At 46.2% G+C, this 24,073-nt stretch overlaps 1 protein-coding gene across 1 annotated transcript; it reads left to right on the top strand.

The window, feature by feature from the left end:
* The first annotated feature begins 1,409 nt into the window (after nucleotides 1-1,409).
* On the top strand, nucleotides 1,410-23,695 carry dot1l (DOT1-like histone H3K79 methyltransferase). The gene is made up of 29 exons (XM_030784934.1): nucleotides 1,410-1,626; nucleotides 6,965-7,008; nucleotides 8,463-8,537; nucleotides 8,940-9,003; nucleotides 9,851-10,079; nucleotides 10,383-10,477; nucleotides 10,697-10,759; nucleotides 10,886-10,941; nucleotides 11,151-11,230; nucleotides 11,719-11,787; nucleotides 11,911-12,017; nucleotides 12,223-12,264; nucleotides 12,459-12,557; nucleotides 13,124-13,349; nucleotides 13,696-13,809; nucleotides 14,075-14,166; nucleotides 14,413-14,514; nucleotides 16,079-16,216; nucleotides 16,399-16,524; nucleotides 16,826-17,268; nucleotides 17,761-17,869; nucleotides 18,027-18,173; nucleotides 18,383-18,464; nucleotides 18,935-19,485; nucleotides 19,616-19,827; nucleotides 20,480-20,568; nucleotides 20,682-21,308; nucleotides 23,055-23,396; nucleotides 23,517-23,695. Exons 1-29 carry the CDS (start codon nucleotides 1,546-1,548, stop codon nucleotides 23,693-23,695), a joined length of 4,683 nt encoding a protein of 1,560 aa, XP_030640794.1. The 5' UTR covers nucleotides 1,410-1,545.
* Nucleotides 23,696-24,073: the final 378 nt, after the last annotated feature.

The following is a 24,073-nucleotide window of genomic DNA, read 5'->3' as shown; positions in this document are numbered from 1 at the left end:
TGCTGCCTGGCTAAGCTAAGCCACTTGCTATCAATTTCGTGGTTTCACTTTCTGTTTAAACTGTATGCTTCGAAACAAACGAGAAAACTGTGAGACATGAATCACATGGATCAGGTGATGTTTCTATCAATGAGTCACTCGTATTACCCTTTGAAACGAAATGGTTTTTCATCCATTGTGTTTGTCTGTCGTTTCATCTATGAAAAGAACCATGGCCATTTTTGACAATATTTACTATCCGGGTCAGAGTGCGGTTTATCTAGCTATCTATGCATTCATTAATTTAATTACGGTAAATAAAAATGTCAGAAATTTTGTCATTTCAAACTAAAATATTTTTGAAATATTTCATCTCAAAAGTATTACACTATACACTCAAGTATCGCCCTCTCCAAATACCTAGTGAGAACCACACACTCTCTCAGTCTGGTGAACTCTCCTTACCTTATTAAAGTATGCCTCTCAAGAATGTTTTTTCTCAGTTACTCCAAAAATGAAAATGTCAAAAACCAAACAGTGACCTTCTTCACTCGTCAGTATATGCTAATCGTACCAGACAGTCAGACTGGTATCGGTTTTTTTTTTCAGTTTGGCACTCCAGTTTTTAGAAATTTTCATTATGCAGTGACAACTAAAACAATCAGTTTAGAAAAATGTGATTAAAGTAACCCAAGTATATCAACAAACATTTAGGAAATGTAAAAATACATTAGAAAAGTCTACGTGTGGAAAATCAAAGTGTAGAAATACTACACAAAATATTTTGAGTCTCACCACCACTAAACTGAAGCTCACATAGTGGCATATTCATATGATATTTGAATATTTTGAACATTATGAAATTTTTAACGTTTGTTGTGTGACACACACATGCTCATATGACAAACTGCTTCATTTCACTATGAAACTAAAAAAATTAATCAGAGCAATATACAGTCGTGTAGCCCTACTCCATTTACTTTTCCTATCTGTCATTATTCTGTGAAGCTGTGTTGGGTTGCTGGTCCTGAAGTCCCGGGAAATGTTCTGGTTCCGCCCATTGAACCGTTATTGGCACCGGGAACTCGATTCAAAAACTCCCTCGTTTGAGAGCTGCTTCGTATCGCGTCGTCACTGTCATCGTCAACATGAAAGTAAAAAAATACATCAGTCCCGCTTTCGCCCGTTCGTGTGAGTGAATGGTGCCTTCGTCATGTTTTTCAAAGAACGACAGATTTCTCTCCTCCCTCTCATTTCAGTTTGTTGGTAGTGTCCACACATGCAGCTTTTTTTTTCCTCCACGCCGGTCAAGATGGCGGCGGCTTTGCCGTGATAGCAACGGTCGCTTCGGCACGAGCCATTTTTTAATTTATATTTACCGTCAGAATCGATTTGGGGATTGAAGAGGATTACACAATAAATATTTTATATAACTTATTAACCTAGTATATTAATCAGGAGTTCGTGTTTCATTGATATTTTCAATCAAAATGTTCAAATTCTAGCTAGGTTAGCTAGCCTACTCGCTTGTCCAGCCTTAGCTAAGCTAACGCCGGAGAAAGTAGGATGGGAGAGAAGCTGGAACTCAAGTTGAAGTCGCCGGTTGGAGCCGAAGCTGCGGGTTATCCGTGGCCTTTACCAGTATATGTAAGTACTGTGGCAGTGAACATTAAGTGTAAATATTAACGTTATTCCGGCTAATGTATAAGTGTCTTTCCGTAATGTAACCAAAAGTCTGTGAGGAACTAGCTGTAGAACAGTAACCAACGGTAACTTAGCAAGGTTAGATACTGAACAAGTAACCTTATACTTTTCCATTTATTTACCACCTTTCCCAGCGTTCTGTCTTTTGTCAAGTGCTTGTTTTTGTCCGTCAAGCCAAGTTAGCTTGAGATACTATTAATTAATGAGAGTTTGTCATACTTGTTAGCGTACAGGATGAATTGAGAAATGTCACTCTAGTGAGTATAGCCAGTGTTTCTGGGGTTAAGGCAAGGGCAGGACGGAGCAGGAAAAGCTAGAAAGGCAGGCAGTTGGGCTTGGAAGACCTTTATTTGAGCTTTACCACTGGTTAAACTTGCTCGGTCTGATGTATTTAGCCATCTGTCTAGGTGGCTAACTTAATAATTCGTTTTATTTCCATGTTACCTACCGGCCAGTCTGTTGTCTTTTAAATGTTGAACGGAATTAGACATAGCTCGCCTGTTCCCATATGATGCATATTAGGACTGGGTACCTCAAATAATTGCTTCATCGTGTGGCTTTGTGAGGTTAACCGGTTGACCTACTTGGCTTAATCTTTATTGGGCAATCTATGTGCAGACCGACTTTGATAAACAGTTTTCTATCGATAGCATTAGTTTAGTCCAAAGATCCCGTTTCGGAGGGCAGTCCTGTCGTTACTGGGAGAGAGCGAACTAGCTCAGCTCCCATATCACAGAGAGGAGTATAGAACGGTCATATGGAGGATGCAGGGTAGCTGGTTAGCTTAGCTGGTTAGCTACCCCGCTCTGTGCTCTACCGTGTAAACCTTCGGCAGGCTCTGAAATACCTTTACTAACCTGCAAGTTCGGTGGTTAACACAGTTCATGTGAGTTCTCCTATGTAAAAATGATCGAGCAGACGTTAACCAGCTTGCTTCTTATCAACAGCAAAAACTGAAGGCTGTTTTCTTGAACAAAGGCAGATAGCCAGCCAGTGAGCCTGGACAAGAAACATCAGTCCATATTATTGTTCTAGCACCGTCGACATCGGTCACATCCCTAACTTCGCTGAATATGTAACCAAACTAGTCACTTTGCAAGATTTGATCCGATAGTGATTGTTTTGGTCTGGTGTGCTTTTGCATTACATAGTTTCGTTTTGTACTGGCGGGTGGTCATACTGTTGTGTAGAAGCTTTTCTTCGCGAATTTCCTGTTTGCCTTAAATTCAGGGGCTAGCTTGAATAGAATGTCTATAGATTGCTGACAGCAAGCCACTCTTGGTACAGGAGCCAGTTAATTTGGTATTGAAATAGAAATTTTGCACGTTTTTTCCAGAAAATTCGGTAGCCTTTAGGGGACCACCCGGGGCACCGCTATATCCCTTAATAGCTTACTTTACCTGAAATGACACTACCTCACTTTCGAACCAGTGTACACACTTCGAGTGTTGCAATTATCGTTGCTGTTCTGATGATTTCGGATCGAAAACGTTTTGGGTTTCTTAGACGACATTTAAAACGTGCATCGTTGAGGAAAGACACCGACCACACCTCCGCTGGGATTACTGATAAGAGCTTGCTACCGAGTTCGTTGAGTGAAAAAATGTTTACGTTAATCATAATGCCTAGAATTCACAGCAATATTGATTCCCCTGGCACCCCTGCGCAAGTGCATGTTTGACTGTGGGCAAAAAAACAGCATTCCTGAGATATTTCTACGGTTGCTTCCCCATTCATGCCCCACTTAAAGATTTCGACCGTGCCTCTCACGTTCACCTATGAAATATAGACTAAATTTAGATTCTTACCAGATGGAAAGAACATGAAAACTACATTTATTTTTTTGCGCCCCGTAGGTAATGTTTTCTCACTGCTGACCGTAAAAAAAACAAAAAATGTGTTGGTCAATGTTTTATGGTGTTTTTATTCCTTTTTTTTTTTTTTTGCAATCCGTTTTTGTGTTTCTTCGACGTCAGGTGAGGGCAGAGCACATTGTTCTGAGCGCCCCCCCCCCTTTTTTTTTTTTTTGTCAGCATGGTCGTAATCAAACAAAAGTACGTCACGCGTTTTCGTGGAGAGTGAACAGAAAAAGGCAACTGATCAAAGGTTGTGGTTTCTCCAGTGAGTGCTCAGTATGTTTCAGCTGTGTCTTCTTCACACCCCCACCACTGCCTCCTCACCTCCCACCCCACCCTCACTGAACCAAATCAAAAGAGCTTTACTACAGACAACATAGATGTGGTTTTTCTCTGGGGAACTGAAAGGCGGCTTTTTTTTTTTTGCTTTGTGTGTCACTGAATTCTTTAAAAAAAAAAAAAAAACACCCCAGCTTTATCTCTGTCATGCTGACTGGCTTTTCTGTCACATCGGAGAGTTTTATTAACTGTATATGACCTGTAGGAGTCATCCGGTTCAGTGGCTGTCTATGACGCAACAAGCTGCTCAGCTGGCCTTATATGACTCTGCTGTGGGACTTTGCAGGATGATAAGAGAAATGCCCCACCCATGCAAAGTTATGCTTTATAATGACGAGGGTGGTAAGTACACTCATTCTGTTGGACAAACAGACTGACGGCGTGACTCGTGGTGAACAGAATGACATGTGGATGAGTCTTATTGCTTTGGAGTGGCGAACGGAGAGTTGTTGTGCTGACATGTCAATGTGAATCAGCCCCATTCCTGTCACGGTGCCCTGTGTTTGGCCTCACTTTCACCAGCTTTTTCAGTAACCACACCAGAGCAAGATGGAGAAATCTGATAAGAAATCACTCAAAAGCAACAACAACAATGACAAAAAAAAAAAAACCCTCATGGACCATTTCTCTTCGGGGCCGTTGTTTTTACGCACCCTGATTTGTACATGAACCCCAAACATGTTAATATGACAGGCTAGTCAGCTAAACTAATCACTGCTGATGAGCCAGTTATGTGAGTCTGCATGTAATAATCATGTATCTACTTGAGTCAACTTAGTTGTAATAGTTGGTTGTCTCTGGTTTTTCAGCTGTGCTGTGCGTACCCTCTTTCCATTCTGAGTCGTTCATGCAGTATTATCCATCACAGTTCCATGTTGCGGTGTAAACAAAGACTTCCTACTCACCCGTGGTGCCAGAGATCTGTTTAGTAACACGACATCTACGTTGTGAGAAGGGCTCATATCTTCCTCAGTCATCAGGGATCTGCGACTCCAAACAGACGGACATGCCACCTGAGCAATCACGTATAGACATCCTGTTTAACACACACTCTCTTACACGTACTCGGCATGTGTGAACATCTGGGTGACTTAAATCACCCTAAACTGCTTCCATATGATGGAAAAGATCATGCTGCTCCACAAGCAGTGGCTTTGTGACTATAGAGTTTTTCAAATGGGTTTTTGTCTTTTGGGTGGTAGCACACTACTTTGCTGTCATTGTTTAGTTTTAGTGTAACTGTCATTGAGTGCCTCATGTTTTATATCTCTTTAGAAAACTTGTTTTAATAGCTTGAGTCTCTCTTGCTCAGACTGTCTCTCTTTTTCTTTCTCTCTCTCTGTCTCTCTCACTCACACACACACACACACACACACACAGTACCTTGTCATGCGTGGATACAAAGTATGTGGACATGTTGATATAGTTCTCTCTAATGACCGTGGACAGTTTCACGTTTAGCCACCAAAACTCAGTGTGATGACAGATTATAGGGGCTTAACTGGAGTAACGTAAAGGTGTGGTGTGATGTGATGTTGCCCACTCAAAAAAGAACAAGATGTTCATTCCACTCCTCTCTTCCAAAGGCCACACAGTGTGAGGTAATGTATTGATGTAACAGGAGGTGATGTGTGCGTGTGCTTGCGTGTATGTGGGTACGTTGAGGTTGTGTCTGGTATAAGGGTGTGATTACACTCCTAACGTGAGTCACACTGTGAACTGGAGGATGTGAGTAGTGTGTCTGTTTGTGCGTGTCAGTTCCGCTACCGCTCGTGACGGAACACCACGATGAGAGGAGAAAGCTGGCGGCGGCGGCTTCTTTTGCTCTCTCACTCTTTCATTCTCTCATCCTCTCTCTCTCTCTCTCTCTCTCTCTCTCTCTGCTTGTGTTATTTTTAGCAGCAGCGCTGGTGTTGCTGTGTGCCGTGTGTGTGTGTGTGTGTGTGTGTGTGTCTGTCTGTCTGTGTTTGTGTGCGTGAGCCGCAGGAACACCGCCTCCTCCTCACAGACGCACACACACATTTTCCCCCTCCCACACACACGCACGCACATGCACGCACACACACACACACAGTGTGAAGAGACTCTCTGTATGTGCACACACTGCCCTCTGTCTCTACAACCTCACCATTTTCATCTGCTTTAAATAGCGCAGTAATGAACCTTCTCATTAGGGCAGCTGGGTACAGAGCAAAGCCAGCAACCCATTTCTACTCTCTGCTCAGAGCTCAGACAGTCTATAGTCTGCTGCCTTTACGCTATTGCTGGGTTTTGGTGTCGTGCTGCAGGAGGACAAAGCGCACAGCCTTGGGTGTGGGGCTGAACAAGCTTTAGCACAACACTAAAACAAAACCAAACTGACAAACGTATCAACAGAACATTCCGTAAAAACCCAGAACGATCGTTCAGTTCCGTTGGAATCTCCGAAAGCTCCGCCGTCCCTTCCCTTCCCTTCCGGCAGAATTTTAGAACACTCTCTCCTTCAGCTGTCAGTGAGCTGGTGGAGAGAGCGGGAAAGCGGCTCGGTGCAGAGTGAGGAGGAGGCTGGGAGAAGGAGAGCTCTGGCAGGCAGGCAGGCAGGCGTCCTCGTTGGCCCCATGCGCGCGGGAACTGCAGGCAGAAAGTGGGTCAGTGGGTCAGCCAGCGGCAGCCGCGGCTTAAACCCAGTCACACCGGAGCGTACGCGTTGAACTTACTCAACACGGTCCCTGGGGCTCTCTGTTAGTGATCTCTGGCCACCTCTAACCCTCCTTTTTACCCAGGGGAACCTGACACAGATAAAAAATGGCAGGGACGTTAAAGGTTGATCTGTTTGAGTTCGCTTTTGTGGATGGATGTCCAGGATAGCAGGTGTATGTTGGCCTATACTGACATGTGTCCAATAGCACTGGTGTTTTGTTTTTTGCGTGTGTGTGTGTGTGTGTGTGTGTGTTGGTTTGTTTCCCAGTGTAAATGCTAATAGAACGAGTATGTTTGTTTGGACTGTTACGTTATCGTACTGACATTTATCAGTTTGAATTAGATCAAGGAGGTCATGTCCCTTTGTTTTCATTTTCTCTCACTCGCTTCTTTCTCTGTTCTCTCAGGATAAACACCATGATGCCGCACACGAAATCATTGAGACCATTCGGTGAGTTTTATAGCCCTTTCCTTGCACGTGTTTCATCTTTATATAATTACATGCACACATAGATACAGAAACACACGTGCACTGTTCTATTTATATACAGATATAAATATACACGCACACACGCACAAACTGCTATACACCTGGCAGGTCTGTGGACTCACACATATACCATCCTTATATGACTATACACGCATTTATGTACCACTTTACACCTGACAGTCCAAAAACTCGACTATAAACTATTATAACACAACTATAGACACATTAATATACAACTTTATACTACAGTCCAAAAACCCCAGATATATACTATTATCACACAACTATAGACACATTAATACACAACTTTATACAACAGTCCAAAAAACTCAGATATATACTGTTAATACACAACTATAGTCACATTAATATACAGCTTTATATGACAGTCCAGAAAACTCAGATATGTATTGTTAATACACAGCTATAGACACATTAATATACAACTTTATACAACAGTCCAAAAAACTCAGATATATACTGTTAATACACAACTATAGTCACATTAATATACAACTTTATACCTGACAGGCTGACAGACTCACATATATACTATAATTACACGACTATACACCCATTAACATACCACTTTACACCTGACAGGCTGACGGACTCACATATATATAATCATCACACAACTATACACACATTAATATACAACTTCATACCTGGCAAGTGTATAGATTCGCACATATAAAATCCTTTTACAAGTATAGACTCATTTATGTACCACTATATACCTGACAGGTGTATAGACTCATACACATATCATTCTTATACAACACAGATACCACATGACACTTTGTCATTAGGCTAGCAACAGTGTGATGACTTTGAATTTGATTTCCCAGATAATTTTCCAAATTGTTAATCAAGTACATGTGAAAGGGTAGTCCAGACAGCTCTAATAGTCAGACTCACTGGAGTGATACGGCACAGGTAATGTGACTTCACTACACAGCTTTATATGCTGTGTGGAAGTTAGGAAAACATGAAAGCACTTTGTAGATGAAACTGTTAAGCCTTTTTGTAGGCTTTGCGGAATGACTCTGTCATAAGTTAATGGAACTAAGACGCTGCTGAGATGTTTGGATCCGATACCTCATTTGAGAAATTTTTATTTAAAAAAAAAAAAAACAACTTAGCATTCAAGGTTCATAGAAACTTTTAAAATGAAAAGGCTGTTCAGACTTCACATGTATCCTGACAGCCTTCTGTGACCCGCCTGCAGCAACACAGACACGTTGCCTTGCACCTTGCACGCCTACTGGGCCACATATGCAGCGTCCTCGCACGCCCACCGTCCCATATGCCCCGTATCACACGTCACGCCACACACACACAAACAGAGATGGGGGATTTTTGTCTGGTTAAGTGGTTGGGCTGACCCGTGTTTGTCTACTGTGTGTGTGTAGGTGGGTGTGTGAGGAGATTCCAGACCTTAAACTGGCCATGGAGAACTACGTCCTCATTGACTACGACACCAAAAGGTGACAGACCCCCCCCCCCCCCCCCCCCCTTTCTCTCAGAATGCTTTATTATGTCTTATAAACACAGATGAATCAGTCAAGTGATCAGTCAAGAGATCTGTGCTGGAAGAACATAGCTGTGAAAATTTTGGATGTCATGTTTTTTTTTTTCATGGAAATAAATACAGTGTGATTGTGCTGATGAATGAGTGAATGAGAGAGTCAGTTAGACAATAGACAGCAGACAACCTCAGGAGCTTCACTCCCTGCCCGTCTCCGTTCACAATGCAAGGCATTGTCGTTGTCTCTGTCTGAATGGAAGTGTTGAAATATATGTGTGTGTGTGTGTGTGTGTGGATCCTACTCACTTCGTGTGTTTTTTTTTTTTTTGTTTTGTTTTTTGTTTTGTTTTTCATCGTGCAGTTTTGAGAGTATGCAGAGACTGTGTGACAAATACAACCGAGCCATTGACAGCATACACCAGCTGGTGAGTTCTCCCACGCTCAGCACACGTAACGCCCCAACGTTATAACCCGATGGCCTGTGCAAACAGATCCTTTAAATAAGACCAATCAGCTGCTTAGATCAAGCCAGCTTTTTTTTTTTTTTTTTTTTATAGCTCCTCATAAAAAGACTGTTAGTTAGTATAGCTAAACATAGGACTTTTTTGGGGTTTTTTTCATGTAATCTTATCTACTCTGCACTATAAAATGAGAGGAGAATTTTAGTCGGTCTAATATTTTTTCTGAAAGAGCTGAGTTATGCCCATCACACGCCGAAGTGCTTATGAAATGACTTGTCGGTTGATGGTGGAAAGTAAATAGGGGAAGAAATGAATGTTTATGAAATGACCGGAGGAGTGCGCGCGCTATGCCATCAGAGCTAGCGCTGTACGCTCAGGGCCGTTCCACACCTGCCAAACACAAACAAACTGCAGCACTCTGCAGTTGGCCTCAGAATGTTTAGAAAAGCGAGAGCTTCAACAAACAGCCATGGAGCGTGTCCAGTTGTAAAACCAAATGCCAGCCATATTAGTCTGTCAACGTGCAGTCCCGGTCGCTGTTGTTTGTTGGCGTCTGTTTGGTGCGTATGGAAGATGCCGGAGCTCTTGTCTTCAGTAGTAGCACAGATAAACAGTAAACTAAACTCCAGCCCTAAAACTTTGACATGCTCACCTGTTATGTGAGCTTTTTATGATGAACTCTCTTCTCGTGCTCTTCGTCCTATGTGGGCATTGTCTTATGATGGTGTGTGTGTGTGTGTGTGTGTGTGTGTGTGTGTGTGTGTGTGTGTGTGTGTGTGTGTGTGTATGTGTGTGTGTGTGTGTTCTGCAGTGGAAAGGCACTACTCAACCCATGAAACTAAACAAACGCCCATCCAACGGCCTCCTGCGACACATCCTGCAGCAGGTGTACAACCACTCTGTCACTGACCCTGAAAAACTCAACAACTATGAGCCCTTTTCCCCGGAGGTCTACGGGGAGACGTCCTTCGACCTGGTGGCGCAGATCATCGATGAGATGGAGCTGATGGAGGATGATACGTTTGTGGACCTTGGCAGCGGTAGGTTCTGTTTCTAGTGGGTCAGATTGGATCATCCTGTTTTAGTTTTTTTGTTGTTGTTGTTGTTGTTGAAGCCCAGCACTTGAGCACATGATGTAAATAATCAAAATAATGGACGATTTTTAGATTAATGATCATTTTTCTGACAGATTAAGCCTGGGCAATGACAGTGGCCCTGCTGAGTGTACTTTATGGAAAATGCTTTTAATATTCGGAACTAGGATTGGAATGTGTTTGGATTTGACTGCACCAAGTCGGTCGTCTCAGTCTGGCTGCGTCTCTCACTGCTCTGTCCTGTTCCAGGGGTCGGTCAAGTAGTTCTTCAGGTCGCAGCGGCCACCAACTGTAAACACTACTACGGAGTGGAGAAAGCGGACATTCCAGCCACATATGCAGAGGTATGACCCCAGTCCCACTCTGCCGTCCACTAGTCTCATCGTCCGCTCAGAGCTCAATACTGTAGATTTATCAACAAGACCTTTACATGTGTGAGCTCAAACTGAACTGTGGCCCAAAAGAAACGAGACGCAAGGTGAACTGGGAACATGGTGAACTGTTAGACCTCTAACGTAATAATCTGATTTTTATGGCCCGAACGTTTCCATTTCTTTTTTCAGTCAATGGACAGAGAGTTTAAGAAATGGATGAAATGGTATGGGAAGAAACATGGAGAGTATACGGTATGTGGACATCTGTGTGTGTGTCTATGTGTGTGGTTTGTAACATTGTAAGGACCATATTCTTCACATATGTAGCATTTTGACCCTCAGAGATTTTGAAGCTGATTTCGTCTCGTATTTTAACAGCTGGAGAGAGGAGATTTCCTCTCGGAGGAATGGAGAGAAAGAATAGCCAACACAAGGTGCACTTTTTTTTTTTCTTTATAAGTCATGCACGTGTATTTGACTGAGCAAACTCAAGGAATGTGTGTCGTTAGTGCAAAGATTCCGCTCTCAGCATATGCACATACATCAGTCAGCCTTAGACGGCAGTTAAGAAAGATCTGTCTTTGTCAGTCCTTACATATCTGCGATGGTCCGTGACACGTCTGTTCCCTCTGATTTCTTACAGTGTTATTTTTGTGAATAACTTTGCCTTTGGTCCAGAGGTGGATCACCAGCTGAAGGAACGCTTTGCAAATATGAAGGAAGGTTTGTACAACGCGTCGCCTCTTCCTCAGGCTTTCCAATGAATTGTTAGCAACGTAAAAGCATAGCAATGACACACTGTCGTCTTAGTCCAGCGTAGGAAACTTTTTCTCCCTTTCCTCATGGCCACTTTCTTCGGCCACGAAGCACTTTTCTTAACCAGAGAATGTGCCTTGAACTTGTCACCCAGCGTACGTACTGGTCACCAGGTTCTAGAACTTGGTTATCTGGCATGCGGAACTCCTGTATTGATGTGCCATAGTACTCGCATGTTGAGATGTTTTAGAACCCCTGGGTGGGCCACATGTTCTAGAACTCGCGTGTTAATATGCAGAGCTCCTGTGCTGACATGTTGAGAACTCTTGACCGTGTCGGTCTTAGAATCAGAAACTCTGTCACATAAACCCAGCTTCAGCCAGACCCCTTTTTTTTTTTGTATTTACACAAGAACGTCTGTACGAAGTCTCTCAAATGTTGTCTTTTCTTTTCAGGTGGAAAAATTGTATCCTCAAAACCTTTTGCACCTCTAAATTTTAGAATAAACAGTCGTAACTTGAGTGGTAAGTTTTATGACAAATATTAAAAATGTTTAACGGCCCTTTTTTCGGGCAGCCCGTGTATACCTGGAATGGAACGCTGTTTTACTGGAAAACGATTGAAAAAGCTGCTCTGTTTTCCCACAGACATCGGCACAATAATGAGAGTGGTGGAGCTGTCTCCACTGAGGGGGTCCGTCTCCTGGACAGGGAAGCCAGTGTCCTACTATCTGCATACAATAGACCGGACCATAGTAAATCCTGCTCTTCTCCTTTCTTTGGTTTTGTTTTTTTTTTCTTTTTTTCTTTGGACAGGCAATGCAAACATAACTGTGCTCTACTTATCACAATTCAATTAAACACATTAAGTGGTAGACAAAAGACAAAAAAAAGAATGGGATTTTTGTGCTCTGCTCCGATCGTCTCCCTTAAAGACTTTTTTTCGCCTTCTTTTTCCAGCTTGAAAACTATTTTTCTAGTCTCAAAAATCCTAAACTCAGGGTAAGTCTTTTCTTTTCATTTTTCAAAGTTCAAAACCTGCCGCCGCTAAAGTCAGTCGTACTCTGCGATAGTACTGTGTAGTCACGTGACGTGATTTCATTTGCGTGAAACGGAACGCACATTCAAGTGTTCACAGTCCAGTCCCGTGACCGTAATCAAGTCGTCGTAGTAAGAAGCATTTCTGACTGTTGCAGGAGGAGCAGGAGGCAGCTAGGCGCCGGCCGCAGAAAGACAGCAAAGACAACAAGAGTAACACCACCACCCCCACTAAGGCCAAGGACCACAAGGTACCCGTGCCAGTTCCTCTCATCCACGCTACATAACAATCATCACTCCCAACTTAAATCTGCAATCCGTCTGCAATCTGCAGACCTACTGCTCTTCTGGAAAAACTCACCCTGCTGCGTCAGCAGACTGTCGAGTCGTGTCAGAGCAGGTCTGCAGAAGACCTGATTAACTGCTGTCAGTCAGCCGTGAATTAGAAGGCAACCCGAAACATGAGCCGATAAGATGTAATTACGTTGACTGGAGTATCTCAGGCCCCCAAATCTGAGACGGAGTATGGTTCAGAAAAATGTCTGTCAATGATACCTTTTGTTGGGAAAATTACAAAAGATATTATCAACTAACCCTAGAAAGAGGCATGTCTGGATGATGCGTCTGGGGTATGATCGGATTAAAGAAAGAGGCAGCCTGAGAGATTAATATAGTGCTCTATATATTTGGTTGATAAGGGCTGAATTTTGGGGGTTCTCTGTTCTTTTTATAAGTGCTCCAGCAGTAAGTTTTAATTTCTGCCTCAGCGCTGTCATGTTAACTTTCCACCGGAATGCGTTTTCTTTTTATTTTTATCGTCCAGCACGATTCGGGCGAAGAGGAGGATCGGTCGGGGCTGCTGTCTGTCGTGAAACCGTCACCGAAACCTCGGCGCGCCCGACTCCTCACCAAGGGCCGCAAGCTGGGCAGCCGCAAGCGCGGGCGTCCCAAGAAAGCCGCCGCGACCGCGGCCGAACGCAACAACAAGAAGAGCCAGAGCGCCTTGGACCTGTTACACGCCAAGACTCTCTCTGCTGCCCCGCCTCAGGGTGAGCGGACACTGTCCTCAGCCTTAGTCCTAGTCCTAATCCTAGTCCAGTCTCTGGGTTGGTAAACCCAGTTGGTCAATCTATAGGCTATCTATATAGACTTTGTCATAATGTCAGTGCCTGCATTGCCTTGTGTAGTCACTCATACAGACCTCAGGTTACTGATTCAGGGGTGCTGATGATTCGACAGGTTCATTTGTCACATGGCCGGGTTTGTTATGTCCGTGCGTTCTCATGTAGGTATGTCTAACTGAATGATGCCTCTGTGAAAAGCGATTTCTGTCTCCAGTTATACGTTACAGTAAAGATGCCTTCATGTGTGTTTTGTGCCTGTTTGTTCACGCAGACGTGTACAGGTCACCTCAGAGTCCATTCTACCAGCTACCCCCCAAAGTTCAGCATTATACATCCAGTCAGCTGCTCCTGGGTCCCTCTCCTCCAGGACTCCAGCAATTCCTGGGTACTCACTGCCTCCGTACACTCTACCCTCAGCAATCCACTAGCTTCTTCTGTTTTGCGGAGGTTGCAAAAGTGGGAATTTTCAGTTATTTTGGTTTTTTTAAAAAAAAAAAAGAAAAACAGATCCCGCTTGGTTTGTAACGGTTAGTGCATACTTTGGAAGGCCTGATATTTTTATTTCGTTTGATTGAATGATTGAATTTTCTGTTCGTTTTTCTGGCCGCGCTGAGCTTGAGAACACGCTGCTCTTTGCTTCTTGTGTGCAGATAACATTAAAGTGCAGTACCTTCAGTTCTTGTCCTATATGAAGACTCCTCAGTACCGCACTAACCTGCAGCAGGCCCTGGAGCAGGAGAAGGTAGGAGGGCTCACCCTGCCTCCATGACTATGTCACTGGTTTACTCCTTTCTTAGCTCCTGGTTCAGATTTTTTTGGTGTTAATCTCTGTTTAGCTGGTGTGGACTGCTTTTTTTATGAATTCCGTTTGACTTCTTTTGAAATACTGTTTGATGGAATGTTTCTCTCTCTCTCTCTCTCTCTCTCTCTCTCTCTCTCTCTCTCTCTCTCTCCCTCTCTCGTCTGTCCCTCTATCCCTCCTCTGTAGATCAGACACAGTGAGCTGTCCAACCAGGCCCAGCTGCTGATGAATGCATGTCACACACACAAAGAGACCATCAAAGAACTTTTCCAGTCCAAACTGGAGGAGGTGAGGGAATAGGGGCGTGAGTGTATGAGCTTTTACCCGTAGGCTCACACGGCAGGTACAACCTGAAAGTTCAGATAGGGATACGCACCAGGAACAGAATGCAGATGGAAAACAAAGGGAAAGCGGACACTGTGGGCAGATGAAATGAATACTGACTTTTCCCTTAACCTCTGGAACATTTCATCTGATAAGGGAACAGTCGGTCATGTACCAAAATATCAAACCCATTAGCTCCTCTCTGTGTTACTTTTCAATAGCCCCGTTTACACTGTGGGCCATAAGCCCAGGAACTTTGTCCTGGGCTACAAGCACCATGGGGGCTAGAGTTCCTATTGTGTTTACACTATGGGCCATGTAACCAACGGCACAATTTGCAACCATAGAGACACTATACAACATTTTATGGACTGATAAACAAAACATTGCTAACAACAGCTATCAAAAAATGGAGCGAAACACTGTCTTCCTCCTTGTTATTACGGTGCTACATTATATAAGCACAACCCGTCGCATACGAGATGAGGCCACCACATTAAAACTAAGAAGACACAGCGTATCGCATCTGAAATGTGACTGAGAAAGATACGGAAGCTTACAAACATAACAGAAAAGATACTTATAACCCTCATCATTCTGAACTATTCCTTCAAACTGATGCTAAATGTTTTGATTACCCCAAATTTCTAATAGCACCCTTGTCTTGTTTGCAGTCCAAAATTGCCCCCCCCCCCCCCCCCCCCCCCCGCATTCACCATTTTTTTGTATTTAATGTAATGTGATATTATAGATCTGTTATGGGCTAGCGTTCGCTAGTTAGCTAGGGGTAGTTAGTCACCTCTTACTAGAAAGTATAAACAGAACCGTAACCGTAGTAACCATCCATCGTGACGTGTAAGCACCAGGTCTTGGACCTCTGGCCCTGACTGTTGAGCTGGGCTTGTTGCTAGGGCTTAAGTTCCTGGTTAAGCCCTGTTTAACCCAGGCCCTGCTCCTTCGGCCAGGAACTATGTTCAAGCACCAGGTTGGGCCCACAGTGGAAACGGGTCTATTGAAGCAGGCTCTGAATGTTCTTAATGGGGACCGTTTGCGATAATGGCGTCAGTAGGTCTGTTAAAGCTGGATTACGGTCTTATCAGATATCGTGCAATGATCACCTCTTTGGAAACTTTGCCTTTTAAACCATGTATTTGTATAGCTGCTCACTCACTCATCACTCATTATCTAAGCCGCTTATCCTAATAAGGGTATGAGGGTAATCAGCTGCTCACCTAAATAGCATATGCATTGTCAGTATAGGTTGTTCTGGACAGAGGCATCTGCTCCATAGAGAAATATATTTAAATATATATATATCTGTGTGTGTGTGTGTGTGTATACATATATATATATATATATATATACACATATATATGTGTGTGTGTGTATAAAAACATATGCATGCATGTTTTCTAAAGGGTAGAAATGTGATGATGTGGATATAACCGTGGCTGTGTTGAAATGCTTCTGTGAGTGTGTATATTCTGAATGACGGTAAGTAACATGTCTGTAAATGTAATTGTTGTAGTTGGGGGTGAAGGCAGTGACCGTTGAAGACCTGGTCCAGGCACAGAAAGAGATCACAGCCCATAACATGCAGCTGAGAGAACAGACCAAGCAGCTGGAGAGAGACATGGCAGAGCTGAGGGACCAAAGTCTTCGACTGGTAAGGCCATAGGGTTAGGCAGTAAGACAGGCGTCTGGAGACCATTTTCACTTCTCTGTATTCCTTTTTACATTGACTTTCCTACACAAATCAGTGACTCAGCATAAGGCATAAGGATGCTTAGAAGTGTGTGTTTGTGTGTCTTATTTTGTTTGTGTGCGTGCGTGTGTGTGTGTTCTCAGTTGAAGGCTCGTTGTGAAGAGCTGAAACTGGACTCGGGCTCTCTGTGTTTGGAGACTCTGATGAAGGAGAAACAGAATCTACGCAGGCAGATCTCTGAGAAACAGAGACACTGTCTGGAACTGCAGGTATCCTCCTCTTAACAAGCACACGCGCACACACACACGCACACACACACTGAGCCCACACTTTAACTAAACAAACAGTGATTAGACCATTCAGTAGAGAAATCTAATCAACCCAAAATAAACAGCAGAGACCCTTGAACAGAACTAAGCATTGAAAAAAAAAAGACTTCCCAAACAACACACAAGGATTTATTTGTCTGTCACCGTTGGATCTGACAGCATGCCTCTCCTCTGTAAACAGTGAAAGTCGGTAGTTATTTGTGTTTTTGTCCTAACGGCTCCCTCTGGTGGTGATTCTTAGATCAGCATTGTGGAGCTGGAGAAGAGTCAGAGACAGCAGGAGCTACTGCAGCTCAAATCCTCCTACAGCCCCTGTGAGGACTCCCCTTACCGCAAAAGCCTCCCCAGCCTGGATCCCCGACCCCCCCTCGATCCAGACACCCCAAAACTGGGCCTGGGTTCTTCGGCCGTGAACGGACTGAGCCCGGAGCTTTCCATCAACGGCACCGCGTCTCCCAGTTACGATCGGGGATGCGGCGTGGGCAAATCCGACCTCCTTTCGCGTTATATTCCCATCTCTCCCGACCACGAGATCATACCGGCCACCCCAGACTCCCGCAGCAGGCAGCTGGGTAACCCGCTCCCCGACTACACCCGCTTCTCGCCTGCCAAAATCGCACTACGCAGGCACCTCAACCAGGACTCCAACACCGCCCAGTTCAGGGGACTGGGCAGCGGACACAGGTCAGACACCCACACCTCAAAACTACACTGTCTTCACTCTAGAGTTTACCTTTCTGAGGTCCAGTCCTGGAGACCTGGTGAAGAGCACTGGAAATTAGTCATTCAGAACAGGTCCAAGTGCATTCAGAGCATAATCATCAACATTGTCATTCAGAGACACCCTCTGTGTGGAGCCTTTAGGGCAACCGTAGGAATAGATTTAGAAGTGTTTCAGTGTGTGTTTTAGCTCCGGTCTGGAATAGAAAGGGTTTTTTTTTTTTATTTTACGCAACACTGAACACGCCTGACTGAAATCAGTAATGCGTTGATGATCTGTTGACTCAGGTGCGTAATTGCTGGACTTGAGAGTAAGTGTACTGTTTAGTGAGTCTTCAGCACCGGCACAGCTGTGGAGAATTAGTAATTATATGGTTAGTGTTGGAACAAATAAGAGGTATTATTACTATGTAGTCATTGTTTTGTTTCCTTTGCTCTGTTTTGTTTGTTTCGCAGGATGGATGTCGGAGCAGTTTCATCCCCCCCTCTGGGGGTCAAACAAGGGTCACCTTCTCCCGGCTCGGCTGAGGTCCAAACGAATGCCACACCCAAGAGCACAGAGAGGGTCAGTATCTCTGTCATTAAACCGTTCAAATGCTGGGTTGGGGTGGATTTACCTTCAACCCTGTTTCATGCTTTTGTTTTAAGTGTTTGTTCTGGGAGAGGTGTGTTTTGCGATGGAATTAGTCTAACAGTCAGTGTGGGGTTTGTTTGTTTTTCAGGCGAGCAAAGAGAAAAGTCCAGCCGGTCAAGGCGACACCATCACCAGTCTGCCAATTAGTATTCCTCTCAGCACTGTGCACCCCAGTAAACTCCCAGTCAGCATCCCCCTGGCCAGCGTGGTGCTGCCCAGCCGGGCCGAGAGGCTGGTGCGTGTGCCCGACGGGGCATCATTCACCCTGTGTGTGTGTGTGTGTGTCAGTGTGTGTGTTGGTGCCTACAGAGAGTGTGGATGGTTATTGTGAGGTAGTTGACTTGTTTGTTGTGTGTTTATATGTTGTATTTGTATGTTGTGTATCGCTGACTTGATCGTGGGTGTAGTTCGTTGCTGATTAAACGTGTGTTTGTGTGGTTTCAGAGGAACACCCCTAGTCCTGTGTCCACCCGGGATGCTTCAGCAGGGCAGAGCAACGGCAAACAGCCCCTCACACCTACCTCAGGTACACACACGCACGGACACACACACACACAATGCAGATACACAGATTTCAGACCTACTTTAGTGATGTGCAGCGAATGAAATACAGGGACGGTCAAAATTGGGACCAATTTCCACTTCATCTCCCACGTCGTAACTATGTGTATAACCGTCCATTCAGCTGCTGTACCGAGTGCTTGTTAAACATTAAATGATGCTTAATTACCTGTGAACAAAGGTGGCAGAAGCGCGGAGCGGGGCAGGCAGTTTAACCGCAGACTCGTTAGTGACAGGGTAATGATCCGCCCGTTTTGCTTTTATAGCCCCTCTTTTTAACGCAGTACACCCTTTTGTCAGAAAGAAAATCTCTCAGGTTAGTCATCCATTTAGGCGTCAGATCGCCCCGAGACACACTCGCCGAGCGTGCTTTTATGAAGGGGGTGTCCGTTATGTCGGATCCGTCTGACGTCGGCGGGTCTGGTCTTTCCAAAGGGTATTCCTCTAACTCAGGGCTGGTGAACGGCTCGTCTCACGCGGCTCTCCCTTCGGCCGACCCGGACTGCGCCGCCTCCTCTCCTCCGCCCCACGCCACCCCCACGCTCGGCCCTCACTCCCACGCCTCAGGCCTCAGCCCCACCCTGGGGAACAGAGGGGTCCTGCAGTACGCCGACGGGCCGCCGCGGATCCTCCCGGAGGAAGGGCCCGACCGCCAGGGCGACTCGGACACCGAGCTCCTCGACAGCGAGGCCAGGCGCCGCATTTTCTTCTCTTCCTCCTCGTCTTCCTCCTCATCCTCGTCCTCGTCCGGAGGGTCCCGGCACCACCTGGGCTCGGCCAAACAGGGCCAGCACCATCTCAGCAACCACCACCACCAGGGGGCGTCGCAGCACTCGTCCCACTCGCACGAGGCACGCAAACGGGGTCGCCGAAAACGCAGCTCCTCGGGAGTTGTCACGACCAGCAGCTCCCCCAAAAGGAGGTCCTTCCCTGGGCTGGGCAGCTCCGGGCATCCCTCTGGATCCCCTCTCAATATAAGCTCTATGGTGAGTGGAGGGCACACAGCAAATTTGGGTGTGTGTGTATAAACATGTATGTGGGCTTTGTGATGTTGTGTATTATGCTGTATCTCAAAGTGTGAGCTACGTGGGTCATTTTTTTTTTCTCCTATTGTAGGTAAACAACATTAACCAGCCACTGGAGATTTCTGCCATCTCGTCGCCGGAGCAGTCTGGTCGAAGTCCCTGTGGTCCCGACCTGGATCAGCCTCCTGTGCTGAAGAGGGAGCGCCCCCTGGAGGTGAACGGGTCTGGCCGCTACTCCTCTCCCTCGCCTAGCTCTGAGGATGAAGAGACAGGTTACCCTGCAGACAGCTCCAGCTCCTCACGGTCAGAGCTCCCCCCTAATCTCTCTCTCGCTCGCTCGCTCTCTCTGACTCTCCCCATCTCTCTCTGTCTCTCTCTCTCTCTCTGTCTCTCCCCCATCTCTCTCCCTCTCTCTCTCTCTGTCTCTCCCCCATCTCTCGCCCTCTGTCTCTCCCCCATCTCTCTCTCTCTGTCTCTCCCCCATCTCTCTCCCTCTGTCTCTCCCCCATCTCTCTCCCTCTTTCTCTCTCTCTGTCTCTCCCCCATCTCTCTCTCTCATTCTCTCTCTCTCTCTGTCTCTCCCCCATCTCTATCTCTCATTCTCTCTCTCTCTCCCTCTCTGTGTCTCCCCCATCTCTCTCCCTCTTTCTCATTCTTTCTCTGGCCACAGTTTCAGATAGTTGTGTAATTCTGTTTCCCTGACCCTTGTGAAAAAGCTATTTTGGAGTATTTTAGAAAGTTTAAACAGAGCGTTAAGCACAAAGGAACGCATGGAAAGTTCATTAAAATACTTGAAATTGCTTTCTGTCAGTAGTGTGTGTTTTGGTCCTCTGGGTGAACCGAGAATGTTCAGTTATGTCTCTGAACTCGTGCTGACTGGACACTGAGACTAAGTTCAGAGTAAATCTATGCAGTGGCCTGCTCTCTTTTGAAACTGTATTGTCTTTTGTTATAGTATTGAAAGGAAAATCGCTACCATTTCTCTGGAGAGCAGAGATGGCCCAGTGAGAGGGGGAGACAGTGAGAGAGGTAAGAGGAGCGTGTGTAAATCCTGAGGGCAACACTCATTACAAAAAAAACCTTCTAAGAGAAAGACTAGTTACTGTGACATACCTTCATTTTTCTGTCTGTCTGTCTGTCTGTCTGTCTGTCTTTAGCGGTGCGCAAATCAGGGGCCAGCAGCGTGAGCAGCACAGGCAGTGAGGTGTCATCCTCCTCTGCCTCAGCCAGCAAATGGAAGTCCACTTTCTCCCCCATCTCAGACCCCAAACCAACTCCACCTGACCTTCGACAGGGCGGCTCGCCTTTCGGGGTGGGCGTGTCCCGCGGCGCCGACTCGGATTCAGACCAGAAACAGCAGCCGCACCAGAGGAGAGGGGAGGGTGGAGGACTGGAGCCTTACATGAATTCCAACCCCTTCCTGAGCCAAGAGGCGGTGTCTCGCCAACAGCCCGCCTCCGTGGGCGGAGCTCTTGAACGTCAACCCAAGCAGAAGCCCCGTGACTGGGACATGAAGTCAGTGGGCGGGCCGGCCAGTCAGAATCTCTTCATATCGGCGGCAGCCAGCGGCGGCATCCTGAACGGGAAAGTGGGCGGGGCCTCTGTGGTCAGCTCCGCATCGTCCGTGGGGCCGTACTTCCCTTTGAGCGGAGCCTCTGTCCTCCAGTCCTTATTTGGTGCCCAGACGCCTGCCACGGCAGTGAGCGGAGCTCCACGACTGGTCAACGGCCACTCCTCCCTAGGAAGCTTCTCTAGCGCTGGGTTAGCAGGAGGTGCAGCAGGAGGTGAGGAATTACAACACTCCTTCACAACTTCTCTTTTTTTTTTTTTTTTTTCTTTTTTTTAACTTCAGTGGCCAATTTTGCAATTCATGTCAATTTTCCAGTTATAGAGTTGTTCGGAATAAGCAGTGTTCTTATTTGTTCTATAAACACGGTATTCTAACTTCAGAATATGTTTGTTTTAAGAATCAGTTTGTTTTCTGTTCAGAGAGATGTTTCCAAAGACCTTTACACAACCTAGTATTCTCTCAACCAATCAAAATATTCCAAGTCTTATTGGTGGTTTCCCCCAAAGGGTACACCATCATATTGGTTATCACTGTCAAAACATGATCTTTGGGTGACCTCGTAGTGCTCTTCTGGAGTATTTAGAGTAATTATTGGTGTGAGTGAGTTTGTGTAGAGAAGGCCATGAGGTTTTGAGCCCATTAGAACGATGGTGAGTTTGATATTTGGGTCATAAGTGGTAGACAGAGTGGGTGGATAGTAGCGTGTAGAGAAATGGACAGAAGGAGAGATGAAGGTAAGTGAAATCGCAGTGTACCCTGTCCCGCTGGATCCCCTGGCTGCCCCCCCAAACCCCCCACCCCCCCCCGGCTGCTTGCTTTCGCTGCTGATTGCCTGTGCTGAAGCTACACCACACACCCAGTGAAAACATCCAGTAATGTCCCGTCTCATCAAATCCACTCAAATGACACAAGTTAAAAACCAGTGTAAAGAACAAACAGAAATGAACACCAATTCAAGCACAAATACTTTAAGCACATCATCACATTTTAAAATGAATTCATTACATTTACTCTGCTTGTGCCTGAAAGGTGTGTACAGACATATACATAATGAAAGTATAGTTTTGCTCTGAGCCTGTTGTTTTCACTGGGTGTCTGTGCTGTTGTGGCTGGTCGTGTTTTGAGTGCTGAGACATTCAACTGTGTTTCACACACATGAAATAGTAGTATTTATCCTTTAGAATCAGTGTTACAAATACATATTTAATGGTCTTTACGCATTGGTTCATCAGTGGAATGTCTCTTTGCTTTTTGTGTGTTTGTGCGAATGACTCGCTTGCTGCTAAGCACAACCTGGCTCAGCCTCTCTCTCTCTCTCTCTCTCTCTCTCTCTCTCTCTCTCTCTCTCTCTGTCCCTCCCTCTCTCTCTCTCTGTCCCTCTCTCTCTCTCTCTCTGTCCCTCTCTCTCTCTCTGTCCCTGTCCCTCTCTCTGTCCCTCCCGCGCTCTCTCTCTCTGTCCCTCTCTCTGTCCCTCTCTCTCTGTCTCTCTCCCTGTCCCTCTCTCTGTCCCTCTCTGTCTCTCTCTCTGTCCCTCTTTGTCTCTCTCTCTCTCTGTCCCTCTCTCTCTCTCTGTCCCTCTCGCTCTTTCTCTTCTCTCTCTCTCTCTCCCTCCCTCTCTCTCTCTCTCTGTCCCTCTCTCTCTCTCTCTCTTTCTCTCTCTCTGTGCCTCTCTCTCTGCCCCCCCCTCTCTCTCTGTCCCTCTCCCTCTCTCTCTCCCTGTCTCTCTCTCTGTCCCTCTCTCTCTCTCTCTCTCTCTCTCTCTCTCTCTGTCCCCTCTCTCTCTGTCCCTCTCCCTCTCTCTCTCCCTGTCTCTCTCTCTGTCCCTCTCTCTCTCTCTCTCTCTCTCTCTGTCCCCTCTCTCTCTGTCCCTCTCCCTCTCTCTCTCTCTCCCTGTCTCTCTCTCTGTCCCTCTCTCTCTCTGTCTCTCTGTCCCCTCTCTCTCTGTGTTATGTGTCTGCAGGGATATTTCACCATATGGTTCCCTCCGTGTCGTCTCATCAGTTTGGGGCCAGCGTGTCGGCCCCCGGGGCCCTCAGCTCTCTGCTCAGCCTCTCCTCCTCCTCCTCCTCCTCGCAGCAAAGGCATCAGGATGCCCAAAATCCCAAATCCGGGGCTTCTTTCCTGGCCCCTACCCCCTCCGTCCTCCCCCTGTCTCAGGCCCAACAGTGCCGGAGTCAGACAGTCCTCCACACCCCCTCTCAGCCTGCGCTCCCACTCCCCCCGCCCCCTCCCCTCCTCAATGTCTCCTCATCCTCATCCTCCTCAGCCCAGCCCCAGCCCTCCCCACCCCGCTCCGAGTCACGACAGTCGGGCGGTGCCCTCCTCCAGCCCCTCAGAATGCACCCCTCCCACTCCGTCACCTCCTCATCCTCCCCTTCCACTGCCTCGGTGTCTGCTGCTGCTGCCGCTGCCGCTGCTTCCGCTGTCGCTACCTCCTCTTCATCTTCATCGTCGTCGTCATCATCGTCATCCTCTCGTACCTTCACGGTTCACTACCCCCCGCTGTTGCCCCCTCCGCCCGCCTCCAGCAGTTCTGGAGCGCCCGCGAGTTCATGGAGGACTTACACGGCCTCCCAGATTCCCGGGTCCCGGCCCAGATAGGACCCAGGCTAGGGAGCATGGGGTCGGGGGTCGGGGGTCGGGGGTGGGGGGTGGGGTTTGGAAGGGGGTTTAGAAGGGGAAGGGAGGGGTGTTGGAGAGACTGCTTAAGGAACAGTAGAGGAGGAGTATGGGGCTCCTCTCTGCTTCTCAGGCTGCTGTTCAGTTTTTTGAAAGGTAGGTGGTGTTGAGTCAAAAAGAGTCGTGCCTTAAAAACAATATGTCCTCTTGTGGGTTATTTTTGCTTAGGTATCTTTTTTTTTTTTTTGAACATTTTCTTTGATTGTGTTGCATTTTGAAATAGCGGTGCTAATTTTGAGTTGTTAGACCCTTGTATGTGTTGCTTATTTGGTCTTGTTTGTTTGTATGTTTTATGCCTCT

The sequence above is a fragment of the Chanos chanos genome, chromosome 9 (assembly GCF_902362185.1).
Source record: "Chanos chanos chromosome 9, fChaCha1.1, whole genome shotgun sequence".
Classification (NCBI taxonomy): Eukaryota; Metazoa; Chordata; class Actinopteri; order Gonorynchiformes; family Chanidae; genus Chanos; species Chanos chanos.
The sequence above is the reverse complement of the archived record's forward strand: the minus strand, read 5'-3'. Positions and strand labels throughout refer to the sequence as shown.